Raw genomic sequence first — 18,304 nt, forward strand, 5'->3', positions numbered from 1 at the left:
CGTTATTTGGTGCCAGAATAAACAAATCAACCCAGTTGATTGCACTCCTTCCAACGTTGTAACATACATGCTCCACCTGCTGGACGCAGGTTTGGTTTTTAACTCTCTGAAGGTACACCTGGCAGCCCTGTCGGCTTACACCACATCCCATAACAAAGTATCGTGGTGGAAAGTACCAGTAGTTAAAGCCTTCATGGAAGGAGTAAAGAGACTTCACCCTCCTATTTCGAACCCACCGCCAGGATGGGACCTCAATGTGGTGCTAGCTAAGCTCATGGGCCCCCCTTTCGAACCCATGCATAAAAGTAGTCTCAAACACCTGACTTATAAAACGGCCTTCTTAGTAGCCATTACCTCTATAAGAAGGGTCAGTGAAATTCAGGCTCTGTCAGTGCAGGATCCTTTCTTTACTATCCACAAAGACAAACTGGTTTTACGCACACACCCTAGGTTCTCACCTAAATTTATATCTAGGTTCCATGTAAACCAGTCCATCGAGCTTCCGGCTTTCTTCCAGAACCCGCAAAGCTCAGCTGAGGTGAAACTACACACCCTTGATGTGCGTAGGGCGGTCCTCTACTATGTAAATAAAACCAGACCGCTAAGGAAAACAGATCAACTGTTTGTCTCCGTAGCTACAGGCAGAGAAGGGGATCGCGTCTCTAAAGGCGCGATCTCGAAGTGGATTATCAACTGTATACAGCTGTGTTACTCTCTTTCTGAAAAAACTCTGCCTTTTACGCCAAGGGCCCATTCTACTAGAGGCATTGGGGCCACTCTGGCTTTCATTGCAAATGTTCCCCTCGACACCATTTGCAAAGCAGCTACTTGGAGCTCTATTCACACTTTTACTCAGCATTACTGCATTGACACTCATTCCAAGACAGATACACAAGTGGGACAAGCGGTTCTAAGACACCTGTTTGCTCATGACCCTTCTCACATCCCACCTCCTTCTTCTGGTACTGCTCGCTAATCTATGCACAGCATGTGATCTAAGCAGATTCCACAAGCCTCAGAAGGGATACATTACTCACCGTAATCGTATTTCTGATGCTTGTATCTGCTTAGATTCACATGCGACCCACCCTTCCTCCCCTCCGAGAGAAGGCGCATGATTGCTTGTAGTCTTACCTTTCTGTCTATCTGCTTGGATTATCTGTACTCACGCTACTCCTCATGCTTCCTCATGTCAGAAAAAATACAATCTGAGGATCCTAGACGCGTGAGGGATCTTGGGTACAGTGGACGTCACACCAGGGATAGTATTACTGGCACGCCTGTGTCGACGCCCATTTTCGAGTTTCGAAAAACAAACTGTAATACTCCGCAGCTTCCACTAGATGTCGGCCTATGCACAGCATGTGAATCTAAGCAGATACAAGCATCAGAAATACGATTACGGTGAGTAATGTATCCCATATGATATTTCACATAAAAAAAGGCAATAGGGATTGCACATTATGCCTAATAAGACATTCAATTGTGTAGTCCCTCCACCTCACTTTGGTCCATTATGACCCCAACTAATGAGGTGGCGGGGCTTAGGCTCCACCCCACGCAGCCATCTTCAGATTTTGAGCCGTATATAGACCACATAAATGATGACTGGTGAGCCTTGGAGCAGCCTCTCAGGGGAGGCGGGTGGGCACATGTGAATCTATGAAAGATACCAATGCTGGAGAAATACATTTACAGGTAAGTAACTAAGACTTCTCCAGCATTGGCTCTTTCATAGATTCACATGCTTGAATAGAATACCAAGCAGTTAAGCATGCCACAGTGGTTACATCCTGAAGTTTAACTTCAGCATCCATGAGTATAGCAACTTCAAATAAGCCACATATACCTAGGGAAGGAGAGAGAAATAGGCTGCTCCTACCTTAAACAAACAGGTGGTGGAGGACCGCCTGTCCAATCGATGATTCCCTGTTGGTGTCTTCTGTTAAGCAGTAATGCTTGGCGAATGTTTGTAGCGTGCTCCAGGTAGCTGCTCTACATATGTCCTTTATCGCTACTCCTGCATGGAAAGCGACAGAATTTGCTCTACCTCTGGTAGAGTGAGACGTAGGAGGCACCGGAAGCGGGTAAACCTTGTATTGATGACAGTGACTGATGCAATTTGCCACCCAGCGTGAGAGACTTTGTTTGGAGATGCATTGTCCCTTACTGCGACCTGTGAACGCCACGAAAAGTCGTGTAGAGGTACGAAACTCTTTGGTTCTTTGTATATAGAATTTGAGGACTCGCGCAACATCTAAGGAGTGTAGTGCGCCTTCTGTCATTGAGGTGTGGTTGCTGAATAATGTAGGTAGTACAATACGTTCTAAGAGTGTCATTTCAGAGACCACCTTAGGTAAGAAACGAGGAGTTGTTTTTAGAATGACGCAGTCCTTCTGGAATATGGTAAAAGATGGCTATTAAAAACGCAACCTTCCAGGATAGGAATTTTAGGTCACTTTTATGGATGGGCTCATAGGATGCCTCCATGAGTGCAGACAAAACTGTGTTTAGGCTCCAAGCGGGTACCGGTTCCGGCGTTGGCGGGAAGGTACGTAGTAAACCCTTGAGGAAGATCTTGACCGCTGGGTTAGTAAGTAATGAAGCTTGATTGGGGTTTGTGTAGGCTGATGCAGCTGACAGGTGAACTTTTATGGAGGTTTGGAGCAAATATGGTAACACTTGCTCCACTGATGCTGTAAGCGGGCCTATGTGTGAGGTTTCACACCAAGTAGTGAAGCGTTTCCACTTTCTGACATATGTGGTCCGGGTGGACTGTGCCCTAGACACTCTAATAATGTCCCAACATTCCTAAGGTAATGTAAGGTTAGCTAGTTTTACCTGTTCAGGAAGCATGCTTTGAGCGACAGGCTCACTGGGTCGTGGTGGAGAACCTTGCGGTTCTGCTATGTCAATCGTTGATGCACTCTGAGGTGAATGGGTGACTCCTGGGAGAGGAGTAGGAGTGTCGGGTACCAAATCTGCCGAGCCCACTCTGGAGCAATGAGTATCATCTGACATGGTTGCTCTTTCATCCTGCGCAGCATTAGCGCGTTCAACGGCGTTGGTGGGAATGTGTACAGGAACCAGCCCGTCCAAGGTATTGAGACTGCGTCCAGTTAGAGTCTCTGGGTACCTCAAGGCGAAGAGGGGGCATTTTGAGTTGCAGCTGGTGGCAAAGAGATCGATCTCTGGATGTCCCCAAATGCGGAAGATCCGTTGAGCTTCTTCCTCGTCTAATTGTCACTCGTGGGATGTCGAGTACTCTCTGCTTAATTTGTCTGCTAGGACATTTTGTATTCCTGGCAGGTGCTCTGCTTTCAACTGGACCTTGTGCTGTAATGCCCATGACCAGAGTTTTTGTGCTTCTCTGGATAGGATCTCTGATCTGGTACCGCCCTGCTTGTTGGTATAATGCATGGAGGTTGTTTTGTCTGTCTGTATTGTGTATCCTGGTATCCAGGACGTTGATGTGTAATCTAGACTCTTGGGTTGACCATATGCCCTTTGTTTGAAGTTCTGCTAGGTGTGCTCCCCAGCCAAATGGGGATGTGTCTGTCCTGAGAACAAGTGTAGACGTGGGTGTCTGAAACGGCATCCCTTCTGTCAGATTTTGTGGATTTCCCCACCAGTGAAGCGCTTTGTGAAAAGCTCTGAAAAGCTGGTGGAAGTTGGACGACATCGTCCCACAACCCGCAGTTTTGAGCCCATTGGTGGTTTAAGGTCTCCTGTATTGGTCTCATCCTTAGTCTGCAGTTGGGTATGAGGAATATACACGAGGACATCATGCCCAGAAGTGACTTGAAGAAACGTACCGTGGTTGTGATCTTTCTGAGAAAACACGAGATTAGCTTTAACATGGCAGATGTTCTGTCTGCCGAGTGCCGCACTCTGGGGATGGAGGTATTTAGTTCTGCTCCTAGGAAGAGTGCTGTTTTGGCTGGTACTGGGCAGGGCTTGGTTTCGTTGATGGAAGAACCCAGAGGTTTGAGTAGACTTATCTTTGCGACTAAAATTGTGGCGAGCTTGTACAAGTGTGCTTTTACTAGCCAGTCGTCTAAGTAGGGAAAGACTTCTGTTCCTGTGCGTCTTAAATTTGCAGCCACTGGAGCCAGGCATTTGGTGAAGACCCTCGGTGCCGACTTTAGGCCGAAAGGGAGTACGCAGAATTGAAAATGTGCATTTCCACTGCGAATCCGAGGAACCTTCTGTGTGCCGGGTGGATGGGGATATGGAAGTACGCGTCTTCCAAATCCAAGGTTGCTAGAAAGTCATTCTTGTTTAGCCATGGTAGCACATTTTGAAGGGATGTCATCTTGTACTTGATGCGCTTGACAAACTTGTTGAGGACCCTTAAGTCTAATATTGGTCCCCACTGGCCATTCTTTTTCTTGACTTGGAAAAAGCGAGAGTAGAAACCTTTTCCTCTTTAGTTGACTGGTACTGATTCTATAGCCGCTTTTCGCAACAGCTTGCAAATTTCCACTTTTAGATGTTTCAACAAATGTATTTTGCGTGGGAGAGAAGGAGGTCGGTCTAAGAACTCAATCGTGTGTCCCTCTCGTATGACTTGTAACACCCACTTGTCCGATGTAATGTTATGTCAACGTTGAAAGTGTTGGCTTATCCTCCCTCACACCGGGATGAGGTGTGGAAGGGGCGAGTATGGATTGTCGGGTCTGTTTCGACTAGGCTATCGAGTGGCCCAAAACATGCCTGCCCCTTTGAGAGCTGTATTTGGTAGTGGATTGATGATATTTGTTGGCCTGATGCACACTGTTTTGCGTTCTTTGACTATATGACGGCCTGTTCTATCCCCCTATGTCTCACGGAAGAACCGCGAAAAGACCGAAAGGGGCAGCGATCTTTGTCTTTGTCCTTTAGTTATTCTAATTAAAAGACAAGAAAATACATTTATTCCATTCATGTAAGGTGACTGTTAGACTATTTATCTGTATTTTCACATTCTTTTTTACTTTGTCAAATGACATTCATTTTGTTTCGCTGCGTGATAGTGTTTATTTTAAATGTTCTGCCCACAGAGTAACTTTCAAAGGAACATCTTTTTTCTTTTTAAGTGTGACCATACAGATATATCATTGCTCTAGCACATGGCATAGTTAAGGCTAACTGTGATTGTCTATGGAGTTTCAGAAAATAGCTTTTCTTAATAACTCTTTAACCATTGAATTAAAACATATGAACAGTCCGCACAGGAAAATTTCAAAATGTTTTATGGAATTCTTCATATTTAAAAAATAAAAGCTCTTTTAATCACGTGTTGAACAGCTTTTAACATGGGGTTTTCCCACTAGGAAAACAAACACATTTTGGCACAAATAGCTCAGAATTGTTTGCTTTAATTAGCACGTTTTCTTAGGTGCACCTAGATCTTAACATGAGTTGATGCACTGAAATAAATTGAAAATAGAGCTGACCTGTGCTATTTTCACTTCTCCTTCCTGCTCCTTATCGTTTTCCTTTCCTCCTCCAAGCCTCCTTTCCATCCCAACCTCTCCTTCTTGTTTAACATCTTTGTCTCTAGCCCCACCTTGTCTCTGCTGTCTGCTCCACTCTTCTCACTACTCCAAACACCCACACTCTGGATTTCCTCTGAATGCAGTGTATGACAGTGTCCCACCTCTGGGCAGTGTTTTTCCCAAGGATTGACATCTGTGTGTTATTGGCTTCCTCAGCCCAAGACTGGCCATGTCCTAATAGTTCCATTACTTCTGTTTTACAAACGTTATTTGTGTGGGTGCTCCATGCAGCATGACTGAACCTCTAACAGGCCGGTCTGCCATTTTGTTTTCTAGAGCACTCCAGTGCATGTGCATTGTAGCACAAAGACTGCGCTGCTCTGGTAGGTTGCCTGTGGCCAGGGGTGTTGCTCGGTCTGGAAACGATCCAGGGCTATGCTAATATGGGGACTGTCGGGGACTCAGGGCTAGCTAGCCTGTTGGTTGTAGCCCCTGAGCTTCTATCCGAAACTACAACCCCTCCATCCCTCCCGCCCCCAGCAACGCCTCTGCCTGTGGTGTTCTCTGCCTCACTTTCCTACTCCTTCCAGCGCAGTGCTTCATCTAAGAAAGTCTTTTCAGCGTGTACTTGGGAGCGTAATAGCTGAAGTATGTTGGACCTTTCCTCATGTTGACTGTTACTCATAGCATGCTGTGCTTTAACTCTTACATGGCCAGTAGACACATTAGTGCGCATGTGACGAACCCCTGACACTGGTGTTGGTTAGGGGAGATGACCAAGGGATCCACCCTTTACCTCCCCTGGGTCCACCATTATGTAGTGGGTGGCAGCCCCTAGGGTCATCACCTCACACACCCGAATGATCAGGCAGGGCACACAGTCGCAGCTGGCAAGGATAAAAGTGTTGAAACCATATTTCCGTGTCTGGTGTTCTATTGGTTCACCATAAGCCCTCCTTAGGAGGTTAGTGCATTTTTCTCCAAAAGAGTTACTGCTTGTTGTTATCGTTGACAAATGCAGTAATTCTAGACTGCATCATTACAAGAAATGCTGTCTGTGATATTTCTGTAAATGTGCATCCATTATGTTTCTAACTTTATAAAATTGATTCCCATCCTCCTTTTGAAGGTTGAAGCAGTCTGTAAATAGAAGTAGAACATACTACTTTTTCAGGCCCTTTGAGTGCCCTTTGCAAAATATTGTTTAAGTTATTGAAGGGACATGCCTGCTTTTCAATTCCGTTCAGAAAAACAAGTTTTGAAATCTTCAGTGTCATTTTTAAAATGTACCACTATCAATCCCCCACAGTACAGTGTGTCTGCGTGAAATGGACGGTATAGGAGGAAACCGCCTACATAATGTTGTTGCAAAGGTGGAGCAGAAATGTGGCCGCATCGTACCACTGAAATGGTTAAATACATTTAAATTATAGACATTATCCCTGTATCATGATGTAAACTGTGGATATCTCGGTATTTAGAGCTTATATTCACCCGGTTATCGGGTCCCTCTCTATTGCTTTGTCATTTCTGCATTATTACACATGGAAGGAGTTACATGTGTGGCTCTTATATGTACCACTCGCCTTCCACCTTTGTCCGACTTGGACTACTACTGTCTATGTAGCAGATGTCCAGAACACACATCTGTGGCTCGAATTTCTATTCATTTCCCTCTCTATCGTCACTGCTTTCTCTGAAGATGCTGACCCACTGTGTGGCCTGGTGCATTTGTCCTCTCTGCCTTGCTCTCTTTCGCTCTTTCATTCTCTTTCTCTCTGTATTTTTGCTCCCACCCTCTATCTCTATTTGTACTCCCCTCTCCGGTATGATACATGGCAGGGGAAGTAGGGCATGAACCCTGAGTGGTCCCATTGTCTTGTTGTCTCTTTCTCTACGGGTTGGGAAGTTCATTCCCTTCGACTCTGATATTTCTCCCCTGTCTCCGCAAAGTTCGACTTACAGAATTGACATGTCAATGAATGCAGGCCACACACAGTATATCACTCTGATGTCTCTCATTATCAGTTTGACTTGAAGACTTACAATTTACAGAAGATGTAGGCCTCGTTGTTGGAGACTCTTGCGATTATCTGACCCCCCCTCCCCCAAAACACCTACTGCAGTATATTACATCTGGGTGGGTGTGCTGCTTCTAATCTGTATCTCGGCCCCACATCAATCTGACCTGCAGTATTAAATGTGGCTGAACCTGCATCCACTCCCTTAACCTTCATAATCCTCCTTTGAGTCTGATGTGTGTGTCTTTCTCTACTAGTGCCACCCCTCTGTCTTTTCTGCAATAATGATCAAAAATCATGCATGACTCAGATGTGTCTGTGTGTCTCCTCCCCTGCAGTATTACATGTGGCAGGAGTAGAATCCAGCACTTAAACCTTCCTCGACTGCGATGTGTGTCTCCTTCTTTATGCATCCCACTGCTCTGTCCTCCCTGCAGTATTATATGTGGCATGATGTGTTGATCCAAAAACATAAGTAGTTTTGATGTTTATTTGTGTTTCTCTGCTCCCCTACAGTCTGACCTTCAATATTACACATGGCAGGAGGTTCAGGCCCGCATCGTGGAGATTCAAAAGGAGCACCAAATTTGTATACACAAGAAGGAGTTGACCGAGCTGGACATCTACCACCGTATCCTGCGCTTCAAGAACTACATGGTGGCAATGGTAAACAAGTCACTGCTGCCAATACGCTTCCAGCTACCACTGCTTGGGGACACTGTCTTTCTCACACGGGGGCTCAAGTACAACTTTGAACTCATCTTCTTCTGGGGGCCAGGGTCTCTCTTCCAGAACGAGTGGAGCCTAAAAGGAGAGTACAAGAGGGGGGGCAACCGACTGGAGCTGGCCGAAAAGCTTGGCTCCCGCATACTGTGGATCGGCGTGGCCAACCTCCTGCTCTGCCCTCTCATCCTCATTTGGCAGATTCTCTATGCCTTCTTCAGCTACACTGAGATGCTTAAGCGTGAGCCGGGCAGCCTGGGTGCTCGCTGCTGGTCACTCTATGGCCGCTGCTACTTGCGTCATTTCAGCGAACTGGACCATGAGTTACACTCCCGCCTCAGCAAAGGCTACAAGCCTGCCTCCAAGTACATGAACCTCTTTATGTCTCCACTGCTGACTATCGTGGCCAAGAACGTGGCTTTCTTTGCCGGATCCATCCTGGCTGTGCTCATCTCACTGACCATCTATGATGAGGATGTGCTGGCTGTGGAACATGTGCTGACCACAGTTACCCTGCTGGGTGTGGCCGTCACTGTCTGCAGGTCAGGAGGGCAACTGGGAACCTGGGCGGGAGGTTGTGGAGGTGTTAAAGAACCGCTGATGCTCACAGTGCTGCAGTAACATTAAGTGGTACAGGATTGCCGTGCATTTTCAGAGCTATGGCCATTTAAAGAATCTCAAGCAATGGAAGTTTGGGGGCCGCGGGTTGCATGATAAAGTTTTTTTTATGATGGTGGAACTATGAGATGGCAAGGAAATTTCATGCTATTGCAGTTGTGCAATAATACAGTACATGTGTTAGGTTGAATCTAAGTGAGGTCTTGTTATGAAATATATCGTCTGGCAGTGGTACCAGAGTTATAAATTTAACTTCAGGTTTTTATAGAGTGATGTAGATATTTGAAGCTTTTTATCTTTTGATAGGCATCTGATCTCGGGTCTCTCAAGAAAGGCCATCCCTTTCTTCCCGCTCATATATATGATCTTGAACCTCATCCCTTCCAACCCAGATTTATGTCCAGGGCTATATATCACCCCTTTGAGGTATACAAGTGTGAGCTTAAAAAGTACAAATGCAGAACAATGCTATGATAGTGGGGGTAGTGAGATGATAATCCATTGGGTCTTATGAAAGCAAGTTGTTGTGATGGTAATGCATTCGGTATTACAGTAGTGGAGTGTTGCTTGATGATATGGTGGGGTTATGTGATAGATTATTTGGTCCAATGAAAGTGAGTTATTGTGGTGATAGTGTATTGGGTCTTACAGTGGTAGAGGCTTGTGCGTTGGCCTTTACACTCCATACATTATCAATCCTCTTGTTTCTCCCACCTGTGAGCATCTGATCTCCTGAAGATAAATCCTAGTAAAATTGGGGTCTTTAAGGATGCAGCTAGTCCATGTGAGAACCGGACAGAATCTTTTGCCACATTTCCAGAACATATGTAGTCTGCCAGAAATGTGGGTATCCTAGTGGATGCTGGGTTGTCGCTAAATCCACAAATCTCAGTGGTGTGGACCTACGTAAATTGAAACATCTATTGCCCTTTCTCTTTTTTACATGAGATCATGGCTACAAATACCTAGGCATCACCATGTTTGAATTTCAATAACCGTACAAATGTGGGCATTCAGGAGAAAGCAGTGGTGTTCCTTCAAAGTACAGAATGTAACAGCCAGCCAGCACATATCAGCAGGTTTGGTCTTGCTGCTTTGGCTCCCTGTTAGGAAGAGAGTGAAGTTCAAGGCTCTTTACCTAGTTCACATATCTAATTTTGGGGACAGAAGCAAACAGCTCGCACACAGCTTTCTGGTTCTGCAGCCCAAAAAATATCTTACGTCAGTAAATGTTGTAGAATGAACTGTCTAAACATTTCCAACTAGAAACTGACCTAATTTTATTTAGACTTGGTATCAAAATGTTTTCATCTAGGTCTACTTAATTGCCTGGTTTCCTACAGTGTTTTCCTTTGCTTTTATCAATAGTGTTATGATATCCATAATGGGCCTCATGGGCACTCTATAAAGCCTGGAGATACGGTCATGCGTCTTAGAAGCCCAATTTGCCACTTGTAGTCTGTTCTTTTGGTCCATTCTGGTAGTCGCCCTTCTTTAAAAAACTATCCTTGATTATTTTCTCCTCACTTGCTTTCAACTGGTATCCCAGGTTCTCTTTGCAGCTAAGCCTCTGGAAAAACTGGCTGTGCCACAACTTTAAGCCTGGGATGGGGACTGAGGCAGTCCTGATCACCCTAATGAGACCTTGGTCAAATGACAAGGAGCTGAGACTTTGTGACCTGTCTGCTTCCTTTTACACCATTATGGGGGTTTAAGATGCCACCCTTGTCTAGTGTGGCTCCTTCTTGTTGGACTGAGTTTGGTCAGTGGACATCTGGCTTTTTGAATTTGAATGCTTCCACAAGTGATTTCCTTTTGTCGTCACCCAAAGGTTGCCTATTTATGATTTACAGGTCTCTCCTGACCCACTAGGGGGAATTATGTGGTCTTTCCATCTATATATATATCTATATATCTAGATATATATATATAGATGGAAAGACCACATAATCTAGATATATCTATATATATATATAGATGGAAAGACCACATAATTCCCCCTAGTGGGTCAGGAGAGACCTGTAAATCATAAATAGGCATCCCTTGGGTGACGACAAAAGGAAATCACTTCTGGAAGCATTAAAATTCAAAAAGCTCATGATACCCGATTGACCTCTCATTGGACAAGGATCTCTCTGTATTTGAATGCACTCTTCAGAAATGCATCACTGTGGTAGCTGATTGGCACCACATAAATACAATGGGCCTCATTACGAGTCCGGCGGTAACCCTGCCGGTGCTACCAGCGGGTTGCCGCTGGACTTGTAATATTTTACCGGCGCCTGACTTACCGGTGCCACCGGGCGATTACAACTCTGGCAGCCCGGGAAGTCAGGCACTGTTAAAATGTAAGTCCCCATTCCCATAGAGTCCTGTAGGACTCTATGGGAGTGGGGACTCGTAAAGCGCCAGCACTGTTTTAACAGTAACACTCTTGTGAGGAGTCTGCCTTCTGTGGCCGCTGCGCCCGGCATGGACAGACCTGTCGGGCACAGCGGCCATGGCAGGCAGACACGTAGTTTGCCGGTCTGGAAGCAAGAGTGCTGGTGAGTTTACCAGTACCCTTGTTTCCAGACCGGCAAACTAATAATGAGGCCAAATGTATTTTAACACAGGCACAACCTCTATCCTTCTTCTATTAATTCACATCGTGCTGTAGACACTGTGGTAAGTTATAAGGAGGACACATATTCTGGTCAGCCATTTCACTGATAATTATATTAAACAAAAAGGGTAATGCCTAACTTTTCCTATTATATAAGGCCTCTCTACCTAACAAAACTAGCTAAGGTGCTTGTCCGTCGTCAGTGAAAGCCCAACTCGGAATCAGTACATTGTCCAAACTAACCTGCTCTGACCCTACCACTACTGTAACAACAAAAATCAGCAGGATGACTCCCTTCTTCTTTAAGTTGATATTTGTCCCAATTTTTTTTTTTTTTACTCTTTATCAATCTAGCTTGAAGCATCACATGTATTCTCGCATCTACCCTCAGTTGATAGAAGAATCACTGCCATAATACATAAATACTTCCCTTAACTACAAGGAAGCGATCATACAAGCTAAAAAAGAGACTACAACCAGCGCATCTCGCAAGCTGAATCCAACACGAAGGAGTTATTCAAAATTCTCAAAGAATTAGAATCCCCTTTGCCTACACTAGATACGTGCAGCAAAGATAGCTCTTGGTGTAATAATATCCAAAACGCTCTCCTTTCCAAAATAACCACCTTACAAGCCAAAATCAATGCCAAACAAAACTCTCTCCTTACCTCTCCCCTTACTAAAATCCCTGCACCTAAAACTGCCACCACCTTCACCCAGCCTCCATTTAGCTTCATACCCCTCACCATCCCAGAGGTTGAAAAATTCCTCAGTAACCTTAAACCTTCCAATTGCCAAGGTGACTCCTGCCCTGCACCTATCATTAAGGAATCAGCGCATGACCTTGCACCCTTCATTACCGCCTTCATTAATTCTTAATTTCACTCCGGAATTGACCCCAACAATCTGAAGGACGCATGGGTCATCCCACTACTGAAAAAACCTACATTGGATCCATCCATACCTACCAACTTCATACCTATCACCACGGTCCTGTTCCACTTAAAAAACTTAGATAGAGCTGCCTACCTTCAGATACAGAAGTATTTGGAGACTAACAATCTACTTGGCACAAGACAATCTGGCTTCAGACCTAAGCACAGCACAGAAACAGCCATATTAGATCTTAAAAAGCAAATTGAGGACCTAAAAGACACTGGCAAACTGGCCCTCCTACTACTCCTGGACCTCTCTGCAGCTTTCGACTTGGTCAATCACCAAATCCTCTGCCAACATTTGAAATCAGCTGCCCACTTCTCGGAGAAAGCCACTAATTGGATTAGCTCCTTCCTGGACAATAGACACATGAGAGTATTCTCATCTACCTCATCGGCTGATCTATCCCCGGTCCCTTGCGGAGTTCCGCAAGGCTCGTGTGTATCTCCGACACTCTACAAAGTATTTACCAAACCCTTGTTTGATGTGCTTGACTATGTGGGTGTCACCTACACCAACTACGCTGATGACACCCAGATACTCATCCCTATCACTGGCGACTACATTGCAGGCTCTAAATCTCTGAATGACATCTATCAAGTTGTCCAAGCCTGGATAGCGCAACACAAACTCTGTCTTAATGACGACAAGACAGAGCTCCTCATCCTTGGCACCCAACAAAGACTTAATAAGATGGACACGTCATTCAGTACCTTCGATATCGATGGTAACTCCATCAAAGTGGCCAAAGAGACTAAAACCCTAGGAATCTACCTTGATTCTACACTTTCCCTTACTCGACAAACTAATGCATTCGTTGCTGCCTCGGCTTACACATGCTAGCTGATCACAGCCTGCCGCCCATTCCTCTCCACTCAGAACTGCATTATCCTTGCCAGGACTCTGGTTATGGCCAAACTTGATTACTGCAATGCACTCTATCAAAGCACCAACCAACGCAACCTCAACAAACTCCAGATCACCCAAAACAATGCTATTGGAGCGGCCCTCAACATTCCTAGATCTGCACATATCACTGAAACCAGGAAGAGTCTACAATGGCTCTCTGTTGCCCAAAGGATATCACTTAAATCACTGGCCCTTACTCACAAATGTGTAAACATCCAGGCCCCCATCTACTTAGCCTCCCGTTTCTCTCAGTATACTCCTTCACGGTCACTCAGATCTGCCCAAGCGCACTGCCTCACTATACCCATATACCGGCTTCAGACAGCCGGTGGGGTTATCTTCCCAGACCTTGCTGCCAAACTCTGGAACTCACTGCCTTTCACCATCAGAACCTTGCCCTCCCCTACCTTATTCAAACACAAAGCCAAGCTCTGGCTTACCGCCATACCTGACCTATTGCCCTCCTTAGTCATCTGATCCTTCAATACTACCGCGCTGGCTACCACCTTGCCCGCCACCCTGTTCTGCCTTGCACTGTACTGCCTTGTACTTTACTGCCTTGTGAATTTAATATGTCTTGATTGTAACTGTATTCATGCCAATCATGTACCTATGTGCCTTAAGATATGCGCCCGGTTGCCCTCTGGCCTGGTGCGCTGTACAAATAAATAAAATACAAATACGCGGAAAGGAGATGTTTACAGCTGCATCAATTCTGTACAATACATCCTTCCAGATATCCGTCACTCTCTTATATTCCCAAAGCATGTGCAATAATGTTCCCCCTCATCTGCTGACAGCCCCAACATAGATCATTATCTGTTAAACCCATTGCACTCATCCGCTCTGGGGTCCAATATACACAGCCTAAAACCTGTTGATGAATATAACTCAACTTCGGGTCCATTTTAGCTTTCACTGCTGCCCTCCATACACCCTCCCATACTTTCACTGAAACATCCCTCCCTAATTCTGTAACCCAGGCCTGTCGTAGTCTCTCCCATGACTCTATCATGCGTTTTTCAATAGGCATTAGCTTAATAAAAGTTGACACCATACGGGACAGAGTATCAAACTGGTCACACATTTTGGGCTTATCAATCATCAGCAAACTTAGCATCTGCTGTCTTTCAACCATCCCTTTTTCTAAAGCCCTGTATCACCCATGTTCCCTAATTCCCAATCCATATTGCTCTACTAGCCCTACAAAGGAGATCATTTTCTCATTCCTCCAAACATCTTACATTTTTAGAATACCTTTGTTAGCCCAACTTCTCCAGTTTAGCATTTTGTTATCTAACTCTAACCCTGGATTAAGCCAGATAGATCCGTCTCCATACATAAATAAACCTTGTCCACACCCCAAGATCAACTCCACCAAAGCAGTTTTTGTAACGGCTATAGATTCCAGTTTTACCCCAGATTTTGGCAATCTCCCAATGGAATATAGACTGTCTAAACAGTAAGGCTTTTTTCTGTCCCTTTCTAATGATACCCAGAATGGTTCTGATCTCTTCCCTTCCATAAAGTAACGAGAAGCTTTCTTGAGCATAAACCCTGTGGGGCTTGCTCAGACCCAGGGTCTAAGTGTGAACGGCATAAACTCGATGGTCACACTGGTTGTCGGGAGCTGGGTGGGAGGAGCATCCCAATGCTCGGGAGCGGCAACGGCAGGTCATTGGATGACAGCTCATATAAGGGGAAGGCTCTCACGTTACCATCCAATCAGGAAGTGGATGGCAAGGAGCATCACTGATTGGTCCAGTATCACGCCACCTACAGGGGATAAAAGAACAAACACTAACCCAACGTTTGTTGCTTGTTTCAGAAAGCTGATCTAGGAGAGGAGAGAGGAAGCGACTGGTGGGCCTACCCGGGCTCGAGGTACTAGGAGGAGGCTGAAAAGGAGTAGCCGGACTTTAACAGTGAAGTAACTGTCCATAAATCCAACAGCCATCCTTTGGAGGACACTTTAATGAAAATAAAGTATCATTTGGCATCATAATACCATCTCCTGTCCTGAATCTTACAAGTGGCGTAGTCAGAAGGATTTGACAGCGCTATGGAGAACTTAATAAAGACCCTGTTGGAGGGACAGCAGCAGTTGCAGCAGCTCATACAAATCTAGTCTCGGCACGCTGTGGCCGACGGTCAAGCGTTCCAACCAGCAATCCAACTTCAGGGCTCACTCCAGATGACCGCCCAGGATAAACAGCACGAGACAATCCTCCGACTTACAGATACTGTGGCAAGTTCAAGAAACCAGCCATTGGTACCCTCCGCCATACTGCAAAAATATAAGGACGGAGAGTACCTAGCGTTTTTCTTTACCAGTTTTGAGAGAATAGCCCGGAAAGCACAATGGCCCGTGGACCGCTGAAGGCAATACATGGCCCCACTGCTATCAGGGGTGATGCAGGGGGCATACCAGGCCCGTATGCAGAGATTAAAAAAAGCGGTATTGGATCACCTGGGTCCGGATGAAGAGGCCTACCTCATGCAGTTAAGAGACACTAGACTAAAACCCGGGGAAAGTCCCCGGCAACTGTCCTACATGATCAAGGATCTCGTTGAGAAATAGCTACAACTTCCTTCACCGGTGATTCAGTACCTGCTGGATACGGTCACCGTGGAGCAGTTCGTAGAAGCTGTGCCCACTTTTATGTAGAGGTGGGTTAGACAGCACCACCAACCAACATTGGCGGAAGCCGTAGACATCGCCTCTGCCTATCAAAAGGCTGGGTTTAACAGAACCCTCTTGACAAGCACATCAATGCTTGCCCTTTTGCCCATCATCGAATCCCAAACAACCAACGGGACCAGAACCATGCTGCCAAGATGCAGACAGTCGGAGGAACGCACAACAAGACCATGTTACAAACTTGATGGTCGTGCAGAGTATGGGCAACCCCTCTGTCCCCAAATATCACACTGACAACACCAGAAATACTGTCTGTGTGATCTTTGAAGCCACAGGTGGAAGTCCGCAAGCCTGGACGTGGGACACAGCCGGAAGAACCCCTTGAGCGCTGCAAGGCAAGGTGCAATGTGGTTAAAATACAGGACAAGGCAATGTATACTAAATGCCAAATACAAGAACACAATGTACCTGTGAGAATATGAAGGTGGTTCTGGAAAGGCCAACAGAGGCGTTGACCTTCAGACAGCTATTGGGCCAGGCAGAGGGCAAGGTGAACACCTAGTGCAGGACCGAAATCCCAAATTGGTACGTGATCCGTAGAGAAAACCAAGCAGTCCGAGGTCAAAAACAGGCGATCCAGGTCGAGGCAGATGAAGGGTTAAGCACAGAGCAATCCGTTGGGCGAAGCGTAGCAGTAATCCAAAGTTCAGTCCAAAGTTCAAAAACAGATAGGGGCCAAGAGTAACAATCCGTGAAGCAAACCGTGGTCAGGCGATGGGTAAAGATCCTTAGAACGAAGTAGTGGGCGACACGTGATGAAAACAGCTGTGAAGCAACGTCTACAGTTTCCGGTCTCCCTTTATCCCTCCGAAGAAAACACGTGACCGTAATCACGTGAGGTGTGGAAACAAAACGCTGCGGCGTTGCTACGGGACCATGAGTCACGTGATCCATGACGCGCCGTGATGCGTAGGTTTCCATGAATGCCGCGTGTCTCGGCGATGAAGAAGTCTCCACTTCGTTTGCCAGCGATGTGAAGGGCGATAAACGCCAGTCCTGCCAATCATGCCCTGCCGTGCCCTGCTGTACAGGAAGCGAGGAGGCAAAGCGGTGCATGTTTTAAGGTGTGTGTGTCGGGTGGCAAGAGGGGTGGAGGTCACAGACGGGGTAGGGCGTGTCCTTGTTTTTATAGGTGCAGCAGGTAACGTGGGGGGCGGCGTGACAGACCACAAGAAAGGAGGACTGGCATGGAAGGAAGACCACCCACACTGGAAAGCGGTTTCCGGCGGCCACAATGCTTCGATTGTGGGGAATGGGGCCACATCGCCCGGTTTTGCCCTAAAAGAAGAGGAACTGAACGCATGGAGGTCGGATATATGAAGGCAAACCCAGAGCATCGGTTTTCTTGACCATACACCCCAGACTGACCTGCCTTACTAACCTAATGTACAAGTTCCTATATGTTGCATACATGGGGACGTGAAAGCCTATCCCATGAAGAGAATCCAGGTTGAAATAGGTCACAATGTAGCAACCATACGAGCTGCCGTCCTACCTTCCTTGCACACCCCGGTTGTCATCAGGACTGACTTACCCCTCTTCAACCAGGCCATACAATCCCTGGAAACCGAATGGTGGGCAGAAGCCCTGTTTATCCAAGACACTTTTAAGGCAGGCACGGCCCCAATGAGACAGGCAGTAATAAAAGAGAAAACCGACTAGCACAGTGTAGAGCCATGTATGCCACCTGTCTAATTGACTGGAGCCCGGAGGACCATGAAGAACTCATTCAAGGAGGAACCATAGCTGATCCCACCCTTAGAGTAGCCAGAGAAAGGGCTCTCCAGGAAGAAGACCCCGACATCACCAAGGGACCAGGATTTGTCTCCCGTCAAGGGTTACTGTATCGTGTGTACAAAGCTCAAGACGGATCCAAGAAAGAACAATTGATCTTGCCCAGATCTCTCCGAATAATAATACTACAACTAGCTCATAATCACCTGTGTGGAGGCCCCATGGCCTCGCTGAAAACCCAACAAAGTATATTAAAAAGATTCTATTGGCTGGGTGTTTATGAAGATGTTGCCCAGTTCTGCAAGGATTGCGCAACATGTCAGCTGGCAAGCGAGATAACACCAGCACGGGCCCCCTTACAACGTATGCCCCTCATAACCATACCCCTCATAACCATACCCTTCCAACGCGTTGCCACGGACCTGGTAGGACCTCTGGAGCCTGCCTGTAGAGGGTAGAAGTACCTGTTGGTAATCGTCGACTATGCGACCCGATATCCGGAAGCATTCCCGTTAAAGAGGACATCCGCTAGACAGATCTGTGATCAACTCATACCATTCTTTTCACAGGTAGGAAT

At 46.1% G+C, this 18,304-nt stretch overlaps 1 protein-coding gene across 11 annotated transcripts in view; it reads left to right on the top strand.

The window, feature by feature from the left end:
* Positions 1-18,304, top strand: part of ATG9A (autophagy related 9A) — a 1,030,802-nt gene that overhangs the window by 472,378 nt on the left and 540,120 nt on the right. For all 11 annotated transcript variants that reach the window (XM_069616910.1, XM_069616912.1, XM_069616911.1 and 8 more), the window contains one exon: positions 8,018-8,766. In XM_069616910.1, coding sequence (XP_069473011.1) covers positions 8,018-8,766 — 749 coding nt within the window. The remainder of the gene's footprint in view (positions 1-8,017; positions 8,767-18,304) is intronic.

Source organism: Ambystoma mexicanum, chromosome 9, assembly GCF_040938575.1.
Source record: "Ambystoma mexicanum isolate Mex_15411 chromosome 9, UKY_AmexF1_1, whole genome shotgun sequence".
Lineage (NCBI taxonomy): Eukaryota > Metazoa > Chordata > Amphibia > Caudata > Ambystomatidae > Ambystoma > Ambystoma mexicanum.